Source organism: Camelus bactrianus, chromosome 13 (assembly GCF_048773025.1).
Source record: "Camelus bactrianus isolate YW-2024 breed Bactrian camel chromosome 13, ASM4877302v1, whole genome shotgun sequence".
NCBI lineage: Eukaryota > Metazoa > Chordata > Mammalia > Artiodactyla > Camelidae > Camelus > Camelus bactrianus.
Window position 1 is genome coordinate 35,320,156 of NC_133551.1, and position 23,166 is coordinate 35,343,321.

General features: G+C 43.1%; 1 protein-coding gene across 1 annotated transcript in view; it reads left to right on the plus strand.

Moving 5' to 3' along the window:
• C13H1orf87 (chromosome 13 C1orf87 homolog) overlaps positions 1 to 16,709 on the plus strand; it is a 67,285-nt gene extending 50,576 nt beyond the window's left edge. The window contains 3 exon segments of the mRNA XM_074376374.1: positions 4,574 to 4,653; positions 7,587 to 7,794; positions 13,924 to 16,709. Of these exon segments, the coding sequence (XP_074232475.1) occupies positions 4,574 to 4,653; positions 7,587 to 7,794; positions 13,924 to 14,084 (449 nt within the window). The 3' untranslated portion in view covers positions 14,085 to 16,709.
• The last annotated feature ends 6,457 nt before the right edge of the window (positions 16,710 to 23,166 follow it).

Here is a 23,166-nt window from a genome sequence, read left to right on the forward strand (position 1 = left end):
GGAGCCTATGAGTGAGGGAGAGGAAGAAGCAGGAAGCCACGGATAGGGTGCTGCTGATGGGGGAAATAAGGAGCGATGATGGTAGCCTCAGAGGTTCACTGATCCCCTCAAATGTTTCCTGAAAAACCTATCACTGAAGATAACAGAAAAAGGGCTCAGAATTTAATCTCCCTTTTATTAGGGGGAAAAAAAATCCGTAGTAATTTCTAGTTAGAACTACCTATATTGAAGTGACAGAAAAGACAACTCAGTTGGTTCAGACAACAAAAATATTTGGTTTATGTAACTGAAGAGTCTGGAAGCATCAAGAGCTATAGATGTGGTTTGACCTCGCCATTCGAGTGTCAGATCAAGAACCTGCTCTCTCTCTGGCTCACTGGTTGCCTGATGTTGGCATCATTTTCAGCCTCTAAATGTTGGTGTCCCAACTGCTCTGGGCTCTCCTCCTGGAAGAGCAAAATAGCTCTGCCAGCTAAGTTCATCCCATCTTCACAGCACTCTCTTTTGGGAGGTCTTGCCAAGAAGGAGAGAACTTTACTAGCCGGAAAACAAAACAAAACAAAACAAAATAAAACAAAACAAAACAAAAAACAAACCAAACCTGTCACAGATACCGCCTCTCTTCTCAGAAACTCAGGTTGAGTTTCATGTCCATCTTTGAACCAAGACTGCATTTAGGATATCATAATAGTCTTCAATTAATTGGAAACCAAGGTTGGAGCTGGAAATGGGGGTCATCTCTACCAAACCACAGCACTGGGATAGGGGAGGGGTGGTCCCCACAAAGCAAAACATAGTTGCTATCACTAGAAGGGGGTAATGGAGGGTCACACGCATAGCCTGTAAGACCCTTTAGTTCTGTGAATACTTAACCCACTTCCCTTCCCTCTTCATCCGTGTCAGCTAGGCTCTTCCCTCAGCTATTGCTTGAATGCACTCAGCACTCCTCCCTCCCTTGAGGTCTTCACCCTTGTGATAGCTTTTTCCTGGATTGCTCTTTCCCCAGACATTCACAAGGCTTTCTCCCTTGTTTCTCCACTCGGGGCTCTATTTTATGTTATGTTATGTTATGTTATGTTATGTTATGTTATGTTATGTTATGTTATGTTATTTTACTTTATTTTATTTTATTTTATTTTATTTTATTTTATTTTATTATTTTATTTTTGTATTGAAGTGTAGTTGATTTATAATGCTAGTTTCAGGTGTACAGCAAAGCAATTCCATTATACATACACATACATACATACATACATACATATTTTTTTCAATTTCTTTTCCATCATGGCTCATTACAAGAAATCGAACATAGTCCCCTGTGCTATCCAGTAGGTCCTTGCTGCTAATCCACTTCACATATAGTAACATGCATCCATCTATTTAAATGTCACTTCAGAGAAGCCTTTGGCGAATTCTCTAAGATAGCAACCGCCATTCCTTCCTCTGCCCATGATTGGCTTCAGTTGTGTTTCTGGCGCTTGTCACTACTTGATATTATTTTGCGTGCCTATCTGCCCTCACCACTGCAACGTGCACTCCAGGAGAAGACTCTGCCTTGTTCGTTGTTGTGTCATAGTAAGCACTTAACACATGTTTGTTGAATGAGCGCACAGGTTAGAATCCCAGCCTTAACCCTACCTCTTGTCTCAGGCAGGTAGCTGAAACTTTCATTGCCTCAGTCTCCTCACCTGTCAAGTGGAGATTGTTTCTACCTCACAGGGTGATTCTTCAGATTAAGTAAGGAAACTTGTGGGAAATGTCTAGCATATATAGATATTTGACATATATTTGTTTCCTTCTCTCAAAAGCTTCATCCAGTAGATCCAATGAGGCCAGATTCTTTAGTTAAATCTTTTATTATCTTCACTTTAGAGTTGATTACCTGGGAATTGTTTAGAAGTTGCAAACTGGTTTCTCACCCCTAGAGATTCTGATTTAATTGGTCTGGTGTGACACCTTGGCATTGGTAATTTTTAGCAGCCAGTGCTGAAGACCACTGATTTCAAGTCATTAGTGGGTGTTGGGGTGAGATGGTAGGGCTGGCTGTGTGTAACTCTCCAAATCCACTGAGAGCCCTGTAAAACCTGGCCCTTCCAACACCTGGAAATCTCTAGAAGCTAGCTTGGCATATTTCCTCCAGTACAAATCTTCAACTGGCAGGCTAGAAAGATGGTTATTATTTATCCTTCCTGCTGTGTTAGAAAGAAAAAAAAAAATCAGATCTGCTTTGGGTTTCTCAGTTTTAACATGTGCAAACCGTTACCTTTTGTTAATATGCTTACAGGCATTAGGAGGGAGAAAGGGAAGCTTAGAAGAACAGGGAGACTGGGATGCATTTTCTCCTAATGAAACTTTTACTGTGCAGATGGTAGAGAAACGGAACCGGGACAAACTCTAGGTTCTAGATCTTATAGTAAAAAGGATTGTGCATGTAAAAATAACCTGGCACATCATAACTAATGTAAGGTCCTCTTTTCTGGGGAAACTAGACTTGCTTAAGATCACATGACAACAACACAATAACAAATAATAGTACCTTGTATTGGGCATCTCCCCTATGCTAAGCATTTTATGTTGGTAATTTGTTAAAATCTTCATAATAGTATTGCAAAATGCGATTATCATTCCCTTTTCATATCTGCCAAAATTAGGATCTGAAAGCTTGCAGCTGGTAAAGGGAAGCATCTGGATTATAGTATCGATCTGACATCAAAGTTCATCTTCCAGCCCTTGTGCTATATACCCCTGCCACGCACTGCTTCTGGAGTCCCTTTAACTCTCAAGCTCTGTGATTCAGAATTTGAACCTTTTTTTCCACCTGTAGTAAACAGCTTTCCTTTCACATACTAAGTGAAATAAGCATGAGCAGTGCCACTCAGTGACGATGGGTTCCCATGACAAATTTTTAACAGATTAAATCAGATCTGCCTCGAAGGGGCTGCTTTAACTGGCTACCATCACGGTCCTCACTGAGTAGCCATTAAGTTTTCTTCTATAGCATCTGTATTAGGTATGGGAGGATAAAGAGATGCAGAGAGAAACCCCTCCTCTCACAGGGCCGGAAAAGGAGTTGCAGAAATGGAACAGAACAGTGACTTTGTTTTCCACCCTCCGAATTAGGGCACGTGGTCATTCATTCATTCATACAGTCAACAAACATGCATTGAGTACTTATTCTAATGATGGGTGCTGAGGCTTCAGAGAAAATTATAATATCACATTGCCTTCTCCATCATAAAACTGAGGGGAAAGATTCATAATGAGTTGCAGGTGCAGTGTTAAAGCTCTAATAAAGTCTTTTTAATCTAATATGTGAATTTATATAAACATCCTTACATAGATAACACTATTAGTTAACATGTATTGAGTACTTGCTGTGCTCCAGATATTTGCTTTACATTTTCTGGTCCATTTAATCCTCATAATAACCTAGAGGTGGCTTTCTCCCCATTTTACAGAAGTGGAAACTGAGACACAAAAGGGACAAGTACCTTGCCCTAGGTCATGCAGCTAATCAAGAGAGGAGCCAGGACTCAAACCCAAGGCATCTGGCTTCAGAGATTCTATAACTACGTCACACTATTGCCCTCTACCTTTTGTTTAAAATTCATTGATTGAACCATTTTATTGAAAATGGTGACAGCCAACTCAGAAACTATATGTATTTGTTAATGGCATATTTGAATTGGTCACCAATACTGAGGCTGAAGCTCCCAGAAATCTGTGCTGTGTAATCACATGGATTTGCACAATAAATGGATAAATCGCCAAGTCTGATGGCAGGTGCTGAGCGATCAATGAATGATACCCATAATAAGCCATGGAGGATATCAGCTGACGGGCTTCATGTCTTTTTCCTGCATCCTAAGGAAATTTCTTCTATTCATGAAGGCAGCAGCCTGAGCAAGTAGTACCTGGGCATAGGATCCCCTGGGTTAGGGATGCTGCTCAAACCTCTTCCCATACAGGACCTCTGACCACTGAAAGGAACCAAGAAGGGGGAAGACAAAGGTTTTACCTGATCCTTCAAACCTTAGTGGAAAGGGCGGCAGAAGTGCCTGCTTCTCTAAGGCTGGGCCACAGGAAGAGGCTCCTTCCCTCGCCCCAAACTGTCAAGACCCTCCTGATTCAGGGCAGTTCTCCAGGCTGATGTCTCTGCTTATCTGGCACTCGCTGCTCCATTCACACACCCACCATCACCTTTGCCTGGAAACTCCTATTCATCCTTCAGGTCCCCACTTTAAGTGTCACCTCCTCCAAGAAGTCATCTCTGATCCTCCACCACTCATACCCCTAACCCAAAAGAACTTGAAATACTTTCACATTTTCCTTTATTGTTTTTATGGCAGTTTGTAATTAAATAACAATATTGAGTGCTTATTTAGCATTTACCTCCCCTTTGTGAGCTTCATCAGGGCAGAAACTAGATCTTTCTTGTCCACCAGTGTATCCCCATCCCCATAATACAGTGCCAACCACATGGCAGGGTCTCAAGATTTTCTTCACCTGGGTGTATATGTGGATGTTAAAATGAAAAGGCCAAACTAAAACCATCTCTTTTTTTCTTGTCCAGGAAAAAAAGGAAAGGAAACCTCTGCCACTCCAGTGGATCCTGAAGTTCCTGAGATTTCTCAATGCAAAACTGCACATACGGTATGCGGCTAGCTATACAGAGCTCGGGGAAGGGCCTCACCACTCCCTCGCCATCTAGTCTCCAGTGTTGGGTGGGGTCTGCCCTTCTGGGTTTTTTATTTCCTCCCAACACCTTGATGTCAGACTGTCTTTGACTTTAAGCTTCTTTTCCAGCAGTGAAGGGAGGCAGAAGAGTCCGAGAGCGTGGTTGGTACCTGTCCTCACTGGTTTGCATGCAGAAACCTCTCATCACCACTTGGTGATGGGCTTGCCTTCGGCTCCCAGAAGTTGAACCTGTAGCATGTGGGTGGGTGGGTGTCCTTCCAAAAGCTGGTGACCAGTCCACCAACTGCCATCAAAAATGAAGGGTGGTTATGAGACCTCTTATAACATCCTAAGTCCAGCTTCCAGAAACTGAGGGTGACCTTTTCCTCAGACATCACATTTTAAAATGTAATGGACTCTTTGATTTAAAAAAAAAAAAAAAAAAAAGAAAATCTGGCAAGCAGTTAAAAATCCATTTTAATATTCCCAGCGCTTAGCCAGGAGAAGATGCAGACAGAATTGAAAAACAGCCTGAGTTTTTCTGTTGTTGTTGTTTTTCAAATGCCCGGATTAGAACATAATTCATCTTAAAATGACGGGAGGCCTCTTCGTGCACTTCACACTTTGAAATATTTTAGAAAATAGTATCCATTTTGGCAAGCCTCTTGCCATGCAAGAGACAACAGCAAATGCTTTTCTCCTTGAGTGTTAAGTCTGTTGTGAATAAGATTATAAAAAATATATACTTTGCTCTTTTATTTTGCCTCTTGTCTGAAGATTTTGCTGTATCTCTGAAATTATTGATTCTTCTCAGATTCCTATTTAAGCAGCATTTGTTGTCCTACTTTTTAGAAAGGGGGATTGAAGCAGAGGTTTGGTAAAGCCACTTTCCTATTGTCTCAGAGAAAATCATTCACTCATTCATTCACTTATTCAAAGTAAACATATTTTGAGAACCAGCCATGTGACAGTCACTAACCAGACCTTAAAGATACATAAATGACTATCTCTCAGGCCCAGTCTCCAGATGTCTGGGGGAGGGGAGAGATACTCTAACAGACAATTATAATATCCCATGATAAGCACTGTGATGGCTAAAGGGGCTGCAAAGAATTGCCCCTCACCCAGCCTGGGGCTGTCAGAGAAGGCTTCCTGCAAGAAGTGAAATACAAGTGGGGTCTTGTAGGATGAGTAGGAGCCCAACTCATTTAAGGCATAGGTGGCAAGAAGGGCTTTTACAACAGAGGAAACAGCATGTAATAGGCATAGGCATAAAACAGCTTCATTTTTTTTTTTTTCTGGTTTTATGGCTAGAGAAAAGGATGTATACATTGAAAAAAAAGAAGCAAGAACAAGAACTTGAATGATCTTATGGGCAACAAGGAATTTGGACTTCATTCTGACACAGTGGGACCAAAACAGTAGAGCATGGATTAGTTAGTTAGTTAGCCAGCTAGTTACTTCTTACTTCCTCATTTACTAGGTTGAGACTAATTCAGGCCCATACATATCCCCCCATTCCCTGTCTTTAGTAGTCAGAGTGTTGAATTATCTGAAGAAACATGTAAATAGTTAAAGTCAATTGGTCAGATCCAAGGAGCCCCTTTTGAATTCTCTAAAAAATCATCCACCAAACTGTATGTAAATGTGCATTTATCTGGGTAGATTATCTAAAGTTTTCATTGGATTTCTAAAGTGGTCCAAAGCTCTAAAAAGTATAAGAACCACTACTCTATCTACTTTATAAAAACTTCCAGCTTTTTCCAAAATTGATTTTTATCAAAGCAGAATTCTTGTATATCCTCTTAAAATGCACTGGCTGCTGGTCATCGTATGAGTACAACTCCATACAGCATTATATTATTTCAAACAAGGCAATTCTTCACATTCCCCAGCAGCAGCTGAATCCATGTTTGTTAACAAATGCAAAACATGGCCTCTTTACTGAAATTACTTTTCTTTAGAGCAATGAGATTTCCACAGTTTATATGTGAGAAGTTTGAGACAAGGTAAAAAACTGGAAAAATTCAGGTATTTGGAAGTTGGGAGAAGCACAGACGGTATACAAAGCTAGAGGGCTGCTTCTATGACAAAGAAGTTAAGATTATTTGGACTGCAATTAACATAGCCAACTCTACCAACTGAATTGATCAGAAGGATAGAGAAGCATATGTATATATCAGATCAAAGAGGAGATGCTCACTCCCTCTACATGGTAGGTGACAGATGTTTGACGTGGCTCTACTGAGACTCATTTGTCTATTCTAAAACATCTCTGTATTTTTTACTGGACATGGGGTTAGGACACCAGCATGAGCTAAGCATAACTCTACACCCTCATTCTAGTTTTGTGCCTGTCGTTAACTGTATGACCTTAGTAAGTCCCTTCCCCACTCTGGGCTCCAGCTTCCTTTGTTGAATGAACAGAACAGACAGAACTAAAGGTGCTTTATGATTCGTTACTATCAGCCCACAAGCCCAAGATAATATCATTATTATTTCAATCACTTTTTTGTCAAGAATCTCACACTCATGATCCAGAGATTCTCCCATCAAAACGTTGTCAGCATTGCCTGTGGATCCCACTAGTATAAAACATAGGAGGACATCATGGAAAGTCTTAGCCAGTTACCAGCGCTTTTGTGTGTGTGTGTGTGTGTGTGTGTGTGTGTGTAATCAGAAATGCAAACTGAATAAAAGCCACAATTTCATTCTTCTCTTAAAGAAAAAAGAAGACACTCAACATAGTAGTCTATATCCAGCAAGTCTTGGCCAATATGGTCCTGTGGCACTAAGGACTTGAAACTCACTAGACGTGCAATAAACCTTGCTAGTTGTGTGTCCTCATCATCGGCCAAGAGATTGAGGAAGAATGTGTTGCCAGCAAGATGTTTGTGTTGTTTTCATAGAAAACTCCAGAAGAGGATTTGCAGCCAGAAAACCCTCCTGCTAAAACTTCAGCCCCCACATATCCCCTGAGCCCTTTGAAGATGAGGCCAGTCTCACAGCCTTCTGTGAGTCCAGTGATGAAAAATGGGCCTGAAGAACGTGAGACGTGGATCGACAGGTTCAGGAAGCTAGAAAATGCCCTCTACCTCTGCGATCTAAGTAATACAGGTGAGGTGTGCCTTGTACAGCCCACATGCCTTTCTATCTGTGTTGTAGGCTGAAAGCAGACACCTCCCTTTTTATCACTTCTTAACAAATACAGTTTGTAAATAAATCGTGTGCCTGGCATGTGCTGAGCACAATCACAAAACACAAAGATGAATCAGACGTGAATCCCCCACCAGGGTGCTTGCAGTTTCTCTGACTCTGACCCACAGTTCAATCTTGTAATTCTCCTGATTGAAACCTTCAGCATGCCTGCTAACAGGCTGAACTCTAAACTCTTCAGCAAGGCAGAAGCTGGCCCCTGGCCACCCGACCAGCCTCTTCTCTTCCCGTTGTAATTCTCTCAGCATATCCTAGGCTGTCATATCATAAGTTCCTCAAACATGCCTTGCTTTCTTCTGTGGCTGTGCCTTTTCTAACCCTACGCCTTCCACCTGAGCTGTCTGCCTCTCCTCTACCTACCCTACCTGTGCCAACTCCTCACCTTGTCCATCTGGCTAATCAGTGCCTAACATCTGTTATGTTGGAACTCTAGCCCTGCTCCTCTGAGACTCCCACGATTTCCCCAGTCAGATCCAGGCCAACCTTCACCTGAACTCTCATCATCATATGCGATACACTGTATGTTTCTATTTGGGACTTACTATTATCTACCAGTAGACTATATTCCTTTTTTATCCTGAGCACCTTGCACAACTCTACTCAATCTTTTTTTTTTTTTTTTTGAGGGAACAAATAAATGAATGAATGTAAAGAAATAACTAAATCCAAAATAGAAGGTGATAAATGCCATGAAAGTGTGCTATGTGAGCATTCAGAGAGAGGAGGCTTCCTTCCTAGCGAGGTGATCAGGGAAGGTTATGTTAGTGTGAAGCTGATCATTAAAGATAAAGTACAGTTTGTGTACAAGGGAATAAAATAGAGGGCCCTTTCTGGCAAAGGTGCAGGTTAGCCAAGCAAAGCATTATGTGTGAAGCTCAATACAAGGAATTTGGTTTGGATAGAATATAATGGCTATTAAGAAGAAGATTAAATGATAAAGGTGAAAATACAAGATGGGACCAGATCTAGGAAGACCTTCAATGACAGACCAAGGAAGGTGGATTTAGTTCAAAGACAGTGAGCAGCACTTTGAGCTTCTAAGCCGAAGAGTGGTATGATGAAGTTGTATTTCAGAAAGATCCTTGATGGCTGTGTGCAGGATGAAGGAGAAATTGAAAGCAGGAAAAGGATAAAGGATACTGTTTTGTGTTCAAGTGAGAGAGAATGAAATGCAGAACTAGGTCAAGAAACTGTGGAATTGAAAAGAGGGAGCAGATACAAGAACACATACACTGAAATTGTTGAACTTAATTGTAGACTGTGGTCCATGAAGAGTTAGTGTTATATGTGGAGTCTAAAAACCTGGAACACACAGAAGTGGTGGCTGTCAGGGTAAATGGGGAGATGCTGCTCAAAGAGTGCAAACTTTCAGTTATAAGGTGAATAATAAGTTCCAGAGATTTAACGTACAGCATGATGACTTTTGTTAACAATGTAGTATTGTATACTTAAAAGTTGCTATGAGAGTAGGGCTTTAATGTTCTCACCGTAGCGACAGCAACAGCAAGATGGTAATTATTTAAGGTAAAGGATGTGTTGATTAACTTTATTGTGGTAAACATTTCATAATATATATGTATATCAAATCATCACATTGTACACCTTAAACTTATGCAATGTTATATGTCCATTACATCACAATAAAAGTCAGTGTACACATTAGTACTTTCTAGAAGTAATCATGTAACAACACCAATGTCTTTTCATTCTCTCAGTGTTTTTGTTTCATTTTGCTTTGAATTTCGAATGCAACATAATTCTAGACCACATGAAGTAAAAAGACCCTACCATACCCCAGGACTTGTAATAGCTACACCAAAGAGAAGGGAAGATGAAAATTTTAAATGAAAAATTCATCCAGCTGAATGAGAAGCTCATGTATCAAACATATGCTATGAGCCCAGCACTGTGCTAGCATCTGGACCAGGAGGGAGACCGGGGAGGATGAGACACGGTCTCTGGCCTCAAGGAACTTTTAGTTAAGACACAGAGACTGGAAATACCAATTCAATGCCAGTAAAACAAAACTTTTAAAGACAGAATAAAGTAAAGTGTTATAATTGAAGATACAAAATAGAGTTAAGAGTCCAAAGAAAGGAGAGAAGAGATGCAGAGAAGCTCCTGGTCTAACGTGGGCTGGGCATTCAGAGAGGGCTCCCTGCAAGAGAGAACCTGAGATGAACCTGGAGGAGAGGCAGGCTTGGGACAGCTGGATCGGGCATTCCGGTTCGAAACCATCTTCTGCAAAGGCTTGAAGGTGAGAAGGAGTATGATGGGGAAGAGAGTGAGCAAGACAGCACTGGGGGTCATGCTGGATTGGACAGTGAAGTTGAGATCCTACTGTGAATCCTGAGGGTTAGGGTGAGGCTTAGTTCTCTACCCAGTATCCACCAAGGGTTCAACCAGAGAACACAGTGAAAACTGAGATGGATAATTTAGGAAACATACTGGGGGAAAAAACAAAGGAGATCAAAAGGTTACTGAAGTAACCACGAGTCTAAGTGTCCATGTCAGGACTGTGAGAGTGGTGAGGGGATGACAGACAAAAAAAAAAAAAAAAAAAAACAAACCCAAAAATCAAGTGGAGAGAAAAGACATTTCTAAAGAAACAAATGCTGAGTTGTGATGACAGATGATGGATCATAAACTTAGTTGCTAAGAGACTCCCCAAAGACCAGGATCTTTCTCATACTTCTGAACTATTCTGGGGGAAAAACAGTGTTTTGTTGACTTTGGGGCAGATTCCGGCAGATGTGAAATGCCTTTCTCATGGCCTTTTCACTATTTATGCCTGTTTTCTCTGTTTCTATGAAATTCATTCGTTCCTCAATAGCCAAAGAATGTGTCAGCCAGATCTGGAAACATCTACAACTGTCTGTAATGAGCAGAGAGGATTAACTGAGGTCATCTTGTTGGTTTATTAGCCCCAGCATTCGGCAGACCACCACGGCCCTCTCCAGACACTGAGCAGATGATCCCTACTTTGTGCACTGATGAATCAGATGAATTCTTTATTATGTGCAAGGAAATATGTAGGCCAGGGTGTTCTTCATCCAGGGTGAAGGCAGAGCATCCATCACCAAATTAGCATTTCTGGGAACCTGCTCTATGCTTATGCTTTAATGGGGGTTGTCAAGAAAATATCCTTGAGGAGGAAGAATAAGGAATGACTAAGAACAACTGGTCGTGTTTTTTAAAGAAAGATGGGTGGTTGGGATAAATGTTTGAGTGGCTGGTAGATTAGGAATTTTCCCAGTGAACTAAAGGCTAGATAGAAAACAGTGTCGAGTTCAAGGAGGCAGAATGCAATGGAAGTCCTCAAGGACCTTCTCTGCGTGGGTCTGGACTTGACTTACACTGCAGCACTAGCTCCTCACATCAGCCACATGCCGAAGGGATTAATGTCCTTATTTACAGAAGAGAAACCAAACTCCAATCAATAAAATATCAGCCCGTGGAAAGTTAGGGCATCATTCTAACCCAGTTCTATCAGACTCCCCATTATACCAGTCTCCCAGGACATACCAGAAACAGCATGAGATTTTTCTTGTTGCTTTGTTTCTTTGTGTGTTTTTAACCAGAAGACTGAGATTCAAGTCCAGACCTCACCAACTGCTGAGCCCTGAAAAACAGTCACTTAACGTTCTCCAAGCCTCTTTCCTTGTCTATAAAATGGCACTGATAATAATGAAACATACCTCCCCGATTGGAAAGGGGTCCGGTGAGATTTAAAAGTTCTTCGTAAACTGTGAGATGAAGTGGAGAGTAAAGAGGGACTTCTTATTTCTTTCATTTTGGTTCTTGTGGGACAAAGATAGGCTTTCCAGCACTAAGATGCATGGTAAGCATTATTTTATGCAGCTGTCCTGGGCATCCCCTAATGACAGCTAATTTGACAGACAGATCTCAGTCAGGGGACTTTTGTCTGACACTAGGAATCCTCTACCAATAGTAAAGCTTAGAAGACAGAAGAAAAGCACCCCCCCCCCCCAGTGGTGGTTCTTGAATGTATTTTTTAACATTACCTCTAATTTTTAATTAAAACATAAACTAAATTATATGTATATTTAATAACGTATTCTAATTAAAATATATTCTTATGCATTTTAAATAATGTTGATGATATAACTATTATAACCATCCTATAATAATACCTGCATTAATGAGTGCGTAAGAGTTCCAGGCACTGTGCTAAGCACTTATTATTGTACTAATTTTTACACAATTTCATTATCCCTATTTTGAAGTCAAGGAAACTGAGGCTCAAAAAGTTAAAGTACCTTCCTCAATCAGACACTTACTCCGAAGCCCAGGACTTATATTTCCAGAGGTAGAGCATGAGGAAATGTCTTGAGGGATCCAACCTAGACCAGATCAAGAGCAGCCACCCAGTCGAGAAAATTGCAAAGATGCAGTTGGCCAAGTCAAAGAAAGGTACTTCTGCGGAGGAAAGGACAAGCATTCTAACAGGAGAAATAGACAACAAACAAACCTGAATGGAAGAGACAATTTAAAAAGTGGACTGGATAGGATGGGATGGGGTGACATGGGATAGGATGGGGTGAGAATAAGGTGGGATGGGAAGGGAAAGGAAGGGGTGGATCAGGACACAATCAAATAGAACTGAATGGAATAAGTCACATTAGGACTCTGCTGTCTGTAGTCCACCGCTAAGAACACATTAGAGAGTATCTCAAAGGGGACCATCACACTCAGCTGTCCTCACACATTTAAATACAGACAGAGCTTAAACAGAGACGAAAGGTGTCCACTAGAGCCCAGCTCTAATAAACTGGCCGTGACTTTCTACAAAATGGCCCGGGGACCACTCCCTCTGGATTCTTTGAGAAAGAATTTCACAATCATTATTACAGTCTGTACAAGGACAGGAGGATAGAAAAGCAACATAGAAGAGATGGGACTTTCACCCCTGCAAAAGATACGGTGTAGCGTAGACCAATTCAAGGAAAATATATGGGAGACAATCTGAGCCCTAACTTGAAACAGTCTCTTCCCCCTTGTTCTATAATGCAGCCTAGTGGTTAAATGCATGGACCAGAACAACCTTGGGCAAGTGACTTACCATCTCTATGCCTCAGATTCTCCCTCTGTAAAATTCATTGTTGTGAGGATTCAGTGAGTTAGTACAGATAAAATGTTTGGGGGCAGGTGCCTGAGACATTGTATATGTTATTGTTGTTGCACTCTGGTTAATTTTCTGCATCTCTTATCACCCCAACTGGTTGAGGATCTTCCTAAGGTAACATACGGCTTCTCGAAATCCTCTATATTTCCAGGCACAGTATTTAACATACATAAGCTTATAATTAGGGGCTTATGAATGAGTTATTTATCTTTGCTGACATCATGTTCTACACTTAAACTCCTCTTCAATTATCAAAATCCACTTAACCTTGGCGTGGAAAACATATTGGCACTGGAACATGAAACATGTGGGTACCGGAGTATATTGTCTGATGACATTTACCACCATCTCTATTACACAGAGTTAGACTCTGAGCCACAAGAAGTTAGATGATTTACCTGTGATCACACAGCTAGCTGGAGGGAGTCACAGTAAACACATGTCCAGAAATGCATAAAAATGAGCTGTTTAAATCCTGCATGTTTAGGAACACGTTTGGATACCGCAATAAGATAAAAATAAAGCAGAGCAATTAGGAATTGTTTTTAGCAGGCAGGTGCGCCCACCATTTTCAAAACTTGGCCTTTTAAAGTTTTATGGCTGCAAAGAAGAGCTGAAATTGCTGGAGAATATATCTACGGATTTTATTGGGCTCTGTTTCCTCTCCCCAAAATCACTCTCAAATTTCTCCCGACATCTATGATGCATAGTCAGGACTGTAAATCTCTTTTTTAGGGTGCCAAGTGGTTTCCAAGAAGCTTAAAATTACAAAGTATTAGCACTTACTTTTTGCTCAGAAGTCATTCAGGATAATATATTTTCCTCTTTTTTTTCCCCCCTCCATCCTCTTTTAAAAAACTCCCACCCACCCAACCCGATGACAGGAGTTCTGGAGAAGGAACGGGCCAGACGCCTCATTCACAACTACAATCTCATTTACAACCTGTCCCTGAGCCCTCAGAAAATCGACCAAGCCTTGCGGAGGTTCCGTGCGGGAGGAAACACGCTCTTGGAGCCAGCGCTTCGGTACTTAAAGGAGCTATGATAACAAGCCCATATTGTGAGAGCAGATGTTCCCTTTATCTCGCTTTTTACCCAGACACGTGTTTCTCCCCAGCTCGCGTGCAGTGGTGGAGGCGCTGTCAGAGCGGGGCCGGTGTAGCTATCGCAGGCACTTTGAATTTGGACTTGGTTCCTGGCTATGATGCCCACTCATGAGCAGCTCAAAGTGATCCGAGAAAACCAGGTTTTCTCTTCTGAGGTGGCAAGGACCCAATCTCTTAAAATCCCCTTCTATTCTTATAAAGCTGATTATGAATATTCCATGATTCTTTTTTTTTCCCTATATTGCTGATCAAACTGTGTTTTTGCAAACCCTGCAATTCCATATAGTAAAAAACATGCTAGGTGTTGTCAGCTCCTAAAAATAGACACATAACAGACCTAAATACATCTTCTTTGGATTCGTAAGTCAGCCCCTTTCCTCTAGTCACTATTCTAGGATTTCCACATTGTAAGACAAATAGAAGTATTAATAATATATTATCTTAATACTAAGCAGTAGAAGCAGAATTTCAAATAAGATTTTCTAAGCAAGTCCAATATCTTCCCTAGTAAAAAACTGCATGATATTACACTGTCCCCAGGGATATTTCCCAGAGTATTGGATACAAGTTTTGAGGAGGGACGCCTGGGACAAAGGATTCTGGAAATAGGTAACATCGTTTGAGCTCTTTCTGGCAGGAAAATCAAGCAGAACTTTCTCATGGTTCCCATAGTTCTTCTGTTCTTAACATCCACCCCCTGCAACTTGCACCTCCCACACGATACACACACTTAATGCACATCATACAGCCCAGGCAGTGTAAGCTCATTGAAGGAAGAAGCCCAGGGCTTCAGAGACAAAAGTGCTCCCAGGACCATCATTAATGCTGAGGGACTTGTATCCTGATTTTCAAATCTGTGTGGGAGACAGGATGAAGGAATCAGGTCAAAGGAAAAAGCACACAGCAAGGTCCCTGAGCATTTGCTTTTATCCATTTTATGTAGTGGGATGTCTCATAAAATCTTATGAATTAGACTTTAAGAACAAAATAATTTGAATCCACTAACAGAAATTATCTCAAAGGACCTTCTAGTCTGACTTGCTCTAGTTTTTAGAATCCTTGAGTTGCCCAGAAAAAAAAAAAAAAAAAAAAAAAGCCTTTGGAGGCAGACTGACAACCTCCCGAATGTTCCAGAACCCTCCGACTTGCTAGCTACCTTTCAGGGCAGAGAAGTAAGCCAACATGGCTTTCCCATGCTACCAAAATGCCAAATGGGGAAAGTTAGAATATGAGATCAGACAATTTAATATGCATTGGGCAACCACTGTGTGCTGGGGACTTGATATCTTTTGTTTCATCTAACTGTGACAACTCGAGGCAGCAGGTTGTACAGCTCCATTTCACAGATGGGGAAACAGAGGCTTAGAGAAGAGAAGCAGAAGAAAACTCATGGCCTGTGCCTGTTGATAATTGGCCAGAGGGACAGAACCTTCTGAAAAGCATTGGGCACATGATACTCAAGAATGCCCTACTACTGGAGCAGGCATCGGGATGAAGAGAGGCTCTAAACATGGAGCTGCAGTAATTAGACTCAGTCTTGAGGTCCTGAAGGGCGGTGATGTTACCTTGCCCAGTTCTTTGTGCCCAGCATCTAGTAAAGCTCCTGAAAAGCAGCCTCAGCACCTACTAACTTGCACAACTGGAAGGGGCTCCACCAACACAGAATAAAGTGTGACAGGTTCCCCCAACACCATGGGACTCAGGTCGTGCGTGCCCTATACTCCTGCGGTGCTGGCTGAGTGAATGCTTCTATAACTGGGGTAGCCATGGCCAGATCTGGACCCACAGTCACCCCCTAACCATGACCACCCACCCTTCAGCAGAGAGCAGAGAAAGAATAAGCTTTAAAACCAGCCAAAATCCAGCTCCAGCCCTCCAGCCTTGGCAAATGTTTGACCTCCCTGAGCTTCAGTCCCTCCAGGTGTAAAATGGGAGCAGTACTTTTCAGGGGAGTGTTATGAACACTGCAAACCATGCCACTGGGACAGTTCCTTGCACGCAGTAGAGACAGGCCTTGCTTAATTCCCTTCCTTAGCTGTTGAGCCTCGGGAAGTTTGAACAGTGGTCCGTGTGACACAGCATATGGAGGTGAGGCTACTGCTACAGCAAAAACAAATTTTGAGCTATCTCTGCCTTCTAGAGCCAAGCGACAACTGCTCTTGGATCATCTGCCATCTGAAATTCTCCACTGTTTTACCCCAGGATACGTGGGGCGCAGACAGGGGCAGGAGACGGGGCGTATTTGCAAGACCTGCACTTGCTGAAGTAAATTCTCATTAGATTTGCTCTAAGTAAGCTTTTTTAAAAAATGAAAATTCAACCTAAGTCCTAGAGAACTGCTTGGGTTATCTAGGTGACAACGTGACAGCAGAGGTTAAACGAGGCCTGGCTGTGAAGCAAACCACAGGACACAAACAGCAAAATGCTGTGAGGTCACTGTGCTTCAGAATATTCCTTATGACCTCTATGCTAGGCCATCCCTGTGATTTGCTCATGAAAAACCTGTTACCTTTTGCCCTTCTTTTCTCAGACCAGTGGTGTTTTGTATATTCCCTATGGCTGTATCACCGTGAATTTCTAATAAACGCTGGGTAGAGGAAGTCTAGTGTCTGTGGTCTTGAATTTTCTAAATGGGTGTCTATATGAAGTAGACTGATTAACCTACAGGATGCCCTGGAGGGACTTGGTCTCAACTGTGTCTGCCCCAACTGTCCAAAAACCTCAGCCTCTAAAGATGGAAAGAGCACTGAAGACATGACAGAGGCTGGATCTCACCATATGGGCAGAATTTTTTTCAAGACATGTGACCCTGAGCAATTCACTACCTCCCCCTAGAGTCACACGTATTGAAGGAGATAATGTGTGCAAATTGCCCGGCCGACACCTAGCACACAGACCTGCTCCATCAGGGGAAACTGGTTTTCTCTTTTACTCTTACACAGTATTTCCTTTTACCATATTCAATGGGCCAAATTATTGTGCACACTTTCCAGGTATAGACGCCTTATAAGCAAACATTTAGCTCACTAACTGTGTGATCCTGGAGGGCAGAGACCAGGTGCTCCAAGTTTCTACTCTTCATTCTCTTGCCTCCCCTTACTGCTTACCATAACCCAACCAGGTTGGCATTACTATGCCCATTGTACAGATGAGACACTGAGACTCAGAGTAGTAAGTGTACTCCCCTAAGGACTAACAGCTAGTGAGGGGCTGAATCAGGACTAGAACCCAGTACACAACCTGCAGGGCACAGTTAGAGCAAACAACCCACAGAATTCCCTTTAGTGTGTGTAGCCTGGCTCCCCAGCAAGCCTAGTGGTCACGCCAAGCTACGGCCAAGGTCGTCTTCTTCCTTGTCCCAGCACGGAGCCCAGATTCACCATCAAATGGGCACCTGGTGCCCCCATATGAACATCTGGAAAGCCCAGCAGCGTTCTGCCTTCTTCTAGTCCTCCCAGCTCATCACCGCCTTCTGGGGATGAGAATAAAGGGGGACACGTCAGCACAAGCAGCAGCGCCGCTGCACAGATCACGCCACCCGGAGAGTTTGCTAAGTGCTCACTGACTCCTCAGAGGAATTTCCCAAAATCATTAAGAGAAACAATAACGGGGTTTGATATTCTAACTGGGATCAGAAATTGGACAGCTTGGAGCTGGTCGGAGAACTGGACGGCTCTGAAAACAAACGCTCGCCTTTCTGCTCCCCCTCTTCTCACTCCCTCTCTTGTGAGAGCCTTTCAGCTCTGGTTCCAGCACTCCTTAGCAACAAAGGCGGGGTTCCCAGAGCCGGTGCCTCTGGAATGCCAGCCGTTCCCCTCATTAGCATTCAGGGCCCCTCATCCGCCCGCACAGTTGGCCACAGGACTGTGTAAGAGGCAAAGTGGCTTGGGGGAGGCCCAGCATTCAGTGTGGCTTGTTGGGACATGGGAAGCCTCCACAAAGAGTTTCCAAACAAAAGGCATCAATATTATTTGTGGAGCCATCAGCCTGCCGGGGACACAATATGGCCCTGGCTCAGCCGCAAGCTCCCTCCCCAGGTTCTGTGTGACGGCATGGTGGAATCTCCCCAGACATGTCTTGGCTCTGATGCCAGCACATTGGAAGGTCTCCCTCTTCCTCCCACTCTGTGCTGTCCAGTCTCTCCTCAGACTCAGTTTATCCAGGTCCGGCAATGGGTGGACTCTAAGTGGCAGAGAGAGTGCCCAGGGGAGGTGGGGTGACAGAGGGTAAGTGGTCAGATGGTGGGACAATCATGAACAGATGGTGCTGCTGGGAATGGATTCCAGACAAATGCACAAGCAGACTGAGCTCTGACAAAGACTTGTCTGGTGGAGAGCAACTGGCGCCTTGTACGAAGCCCCTGCTCAAAGCACACATCCTGCTCTCCCACACAGTCTTCCACAGTTCCATGAGCTTCTGTCTCTGGAATTCCAAAACGTTCATCAGTAGGCAAGTCCCGGGGAAAGTCCAGCCAGCAAAGCTGCTTCTCCACATTCTCGTAGAACCAGCCCTAAGCAGTGTTCCCTTCAGCCTCCTCATATGTGAACACTTTCAGGGATGTGGATCACTACTTGTCATCTTTTGCTCCCCAGACAGTTCCAATTTGTTCTTCTAAAATTGGTTACACTTTTAATTCCTTTTCTGTCCTCCCTTGGGGCCAAAGAGAATGTAAAGTTTGCTCAGTCTTTACAACAACTGAACCACCACTGTGCCTGGCCTTCTAGGCATCAGAGACTAAGAAGAAGAGGAAGAGAAGGAGAACAAGGAGAAGAAGGACGTGGAGGAGGAGGAGGGGGACGAAGGGGACGTGGAGGGGGAGGGGAGGGGGACGAAGGGGACGTGGAGGGGAGGGGGAGAGGAGGGAGAGGCGGAAGAAGGGGACATAGGGGAGGGGAAGGGGAGGGGGAGGGGGCGAAGGGGAGGTGGAGGAGGTGGACAAAGAAGATGTGGAGGAAGAGGAGGGTGTGGAGGGGGAGGAGAGGAAGAAGAAGAGGGAGGGGGAAGAGAAGGAAGAAAAAAACTTTGCTTCTTTCCTTGGTAACTGACTCAGGTTGGGGAGGGGCTCTGGAAGGAGGAGAAAACTGGGGGAAACAGATGTGTAAACAGGTGTATTAGCTTGCTAGGACTGTCAGCTGGGAGGCTTAAACAACAGAAATGTACCACCTCACGGTTCTGGAGGCTAAAATTCCAAAATCAAGGTGTCTGTAGCGCTGGTCCCTCTCTGTTCCAAAATTTTGTAAGGACATGTCATATTAAATTAGAGGCCACCATAATGACCCCATTTTAACTTGATTGCCTCTATAAAATCCCCAGTTCCTAATAAAGTCACATTCTGAGGTACTAGGGGTTAGGGCTCCAACACGTCTTTTATGTGGGGATGCAATTCAACCCACAATTGCAAGCAAATAAGTAATTGTATGTGTGACAAACACTTTCTTAGACTTCTCCTGGGAATAAGGAAGGCAAACAGAGGGAGTAATTGTTCCACTTGAGTGGATCAGTGAGTGCTTCCTAGAGGAGAAGACACTTGTGCTCACCTCGGGATGTTGAGTGGGATTTTTCCAGGTGAGTAAAGGGTGATGATCTTTCCAGGAAAAGGAAGATAATATGCAAACCACATTGAATCTCTTTTCCATCTGATGGTTTTTCAGGTTTCACCATCCTGTCCTCCCCAACACACACAAACACCCCCCCCCCCAGGTTTTACAGACTCTACCCTCACCTCCATAAGCCACAATTTGGGATCCTTTCCTCATCACATGTGCTGTCCTCCAGAGAACATTGAACCAGGGCTCCAGTGGTGCTGAGAGCAGCCCAAGCGAGCAACATTACCTGTGACACTCACAAGACTGGAAATTTAAACCCCTTATGTATTGCTGAGTGATTGCTAACACCTGAGGGTGTGGTTCTCCCCTGAAATTGGTGGGCAATTCCACAGGAACTTCCAGTGTCCTCACCCCAAAGGGTGGGAATTCTGGGTCCCCGTATAGTGTATTATATTATTTTTTCAAAATATCTGCCGTTACACACTTGTATCCTCTCCCTAGGGGATGGCACTTTCCCATCTCGTTGATGTCAGCCTTGGCCTGTGACTTGTGACTCCTTTCCCAGTGGTAGAATTGTCAACCCTATCCTGCCGATCCAGGCATTTACTCTGGTCAATAAAGATGGGTAGAAGGAACACACACTCCTAACAGTACCTTTAAGAGACATCGTGTGGTTCTTCCACGTTCTCAATTTCTTCTACCACAAACTAGCAAGCTCTCTCAGAGCAGCCTGGGATCTGGAGCAAAGGCAACATGGAGAAGAATGGAAATCATAGCACAGACATTATCATGGATGTAAAACATAAACAAAAATCAGTCTTGGATCATGAACAAAAATTAAGCCACTAAGAATTTGGGACTGTTTGTTATCGTGACAAAACTTGGCTAAGCTTATATAGATGCCCTTGCAAGTGAGAGGAAGTGGAACATAGTTCTCTCAGTAGCCCTTGGAACTATGCAGGGTAAAGCTGCATACCCAGATTCTCTGAACTTTCTGTCTCAGTCACAGAGACTTTGTTTTGGACACTATGGTGGAGACAGCTTGCTGTCCATCAAAATCTTGACTTCCTCTTCCACTGTGGGGAGTTAAAGGTAGAAAGTAGCTGCCCAGCAGAGGTTCCATTTACCAGCACTCCTTGCACTGAGCCATGGCTTTCTGACTATTTCTCACCAGAAGAATGTAAACTGAAGTCATATGTGTCTCTTCTTGGCCAGATGTTTAAAGGAACAGCTGGGCCTTCTCCACTATCTCTTTGCCCTCCCACCATGCTTTTTTTTTTTTAAACCAGTTCAGCTTTTAATATGTAAAAATTTCAGGGAAGTTACAGAGGAGGAAAATGTTGGGGTCCAGAGTAGGCTGCCCCAAAATGTGCCTGATGGATTATGTTGAGTGAAAATGACTTCAGACCTGGCCAAGGGGGAGGGAATAGCACAGGGGTAGAGCGCATGCCTAGTGTTGACTGAAACAAATGCGCAGCCTAGAAGTTGAGAGGTATGTTTTATTTGGCGGGAGGACTCGAGCCGGGATGACAGCCTCTCAGATCACTCTGAGGTGCTGCTCCAAAGAGGGAGGGGAGGAGCTAGGATATATAGGAGCTTTACAACAAAGACTAGGTAGTTGGAACAATAAAAGATTGCTTGTTATCTAAAGAAAACCTGACATCTCAAGTTAAAGAATTTAGTGCTTTTCTATGTATGGGAGGAAGCAAACATTTGGGCTCATTGAATTCATTCCTTTGACAGGCACTTAGCTCTCTAGGGCCAGCATCCTGTCCTTTTTTATTCTGAGTCCCCTCAGAGGGCACCATTGTGAGTGGCTGCGGAGGCTGGGCTGCAGGTTTGTCTTCACTGGGGGGTGGCAGCAGCAGCTGATGACTTGATGGTTTCAGCATTCTTTGTTTACTGATATAGTTTGCAGTATTTTTCGTTCACACTAGCAAGCACAAAGTCCTGGGTTCAATACCCAGTACCTCCATTAAAAACAAAGAAATAAAATCTAATTCCCTTCCCTGCACCAAAAAAAAAAAAAATATAAAAAAAAAAAAAATATATATATATACACACACATACATACATATATATATATATATATAGTGCTGTATATCAACTATGTCTCAATAAAACTGGAAGGAAAAAACAAAAGAATGATTGAAAAAAAAAAGAACTGACCACGGCAAGAGGGACACTCTGGCCCTCCTTTCTCCCTCCTTGAAAGCGGGGGGAAAAAAGTCTCCAATCCCAGAGGAATATATCAAGTCAGAGGTCCGCTTCCATGCGCCTCCATGATTCTCAAACGGTTTAGCGGGGTTTCCCGGGTTAGGAAAAGAAGGGGACTCCTTTTGCCTGAGACAAGGCAAGCTCCTCACCCTCCCTCCCCGCTCCTTCCGTGCAGTCGGGAAGGGGTGGCCTAAGGGTGGGGAAACTGAAACCAAAAAACAAAAACCATTCAATGGAGAGGAGCTCGAGGCCAGGTCAAAGGCTCCGACCTGAGCAGGGAGCTTTCTGCATTTGAATGAAGCGACTGAATGAGGCCCTGCTGAATGGATTCTCCTGACCTCCCCTCCCCCGCTTCCAGGCCGCAGTCCAGTCAATTTGGGAGGACAGGTGAAGGGTTGGCGAGTGGAGGCTGGGGCCAGGAGGGGGAGCAGGGGCAGGACTCAAGGTCGCTGTAGCTGCTCCCACCATGCTCTTAATGATTAAAATCCTTCTGCTTCTTAATCAAAATAACAATGACGTATTACCTCACACCTGTCAGGATGGCCATCATTAAAAAAATCTACAAATAATAAATGCTGGAGAGGGTGCGGAGAGAAGGGAACCCTCCTACACTGTTGGTGAGAACATAAATTGGTGCAGTCACTGTGAAGAATGGTATGGAGATTACTCTAAAAATTAAAAAAGAGTTGCCATATGATCCATCCATCCCACTCCTGGGCATATATCTGGGAAAGACGAAAACTCTAATTTGAAAAGATACATGCACCCTGATGCTCATGACAGCACTATTTACAACAGCCCAGAACAGACATGGCAACAGTCCAAGTACCCATCAACAATTGATTGGTTCAAGAAGATGTGGCATATAAACACAATGGAATACTACTCAGCCATAAAAAAGAATGAAATATTGCCATTTGCAGCAACAGGGATGGACCTAGAGATTATCATACTAAGTGAAGTCAGATAAAGACAAATATTTTATAATAACACTTTTATGTGGAATCTAAAAAAAATACAAACAAATCTATATACAAAACAGAAACAGAACCACAGACATAGGAAACAAACAAATGGTTACCAAAGGGGAAAGGAGGGGAGGGATAAATTAGGAGTATGGGATTAACAGATGCAAACTACTATACATAAAATAGAGAAGCAATGACAATTTACTGTTTAGCAAAGGGAACTATATTCAATATCTAACATAACCTACGATGGAAAATAATCTGAATATATATATAAATATAAATATATA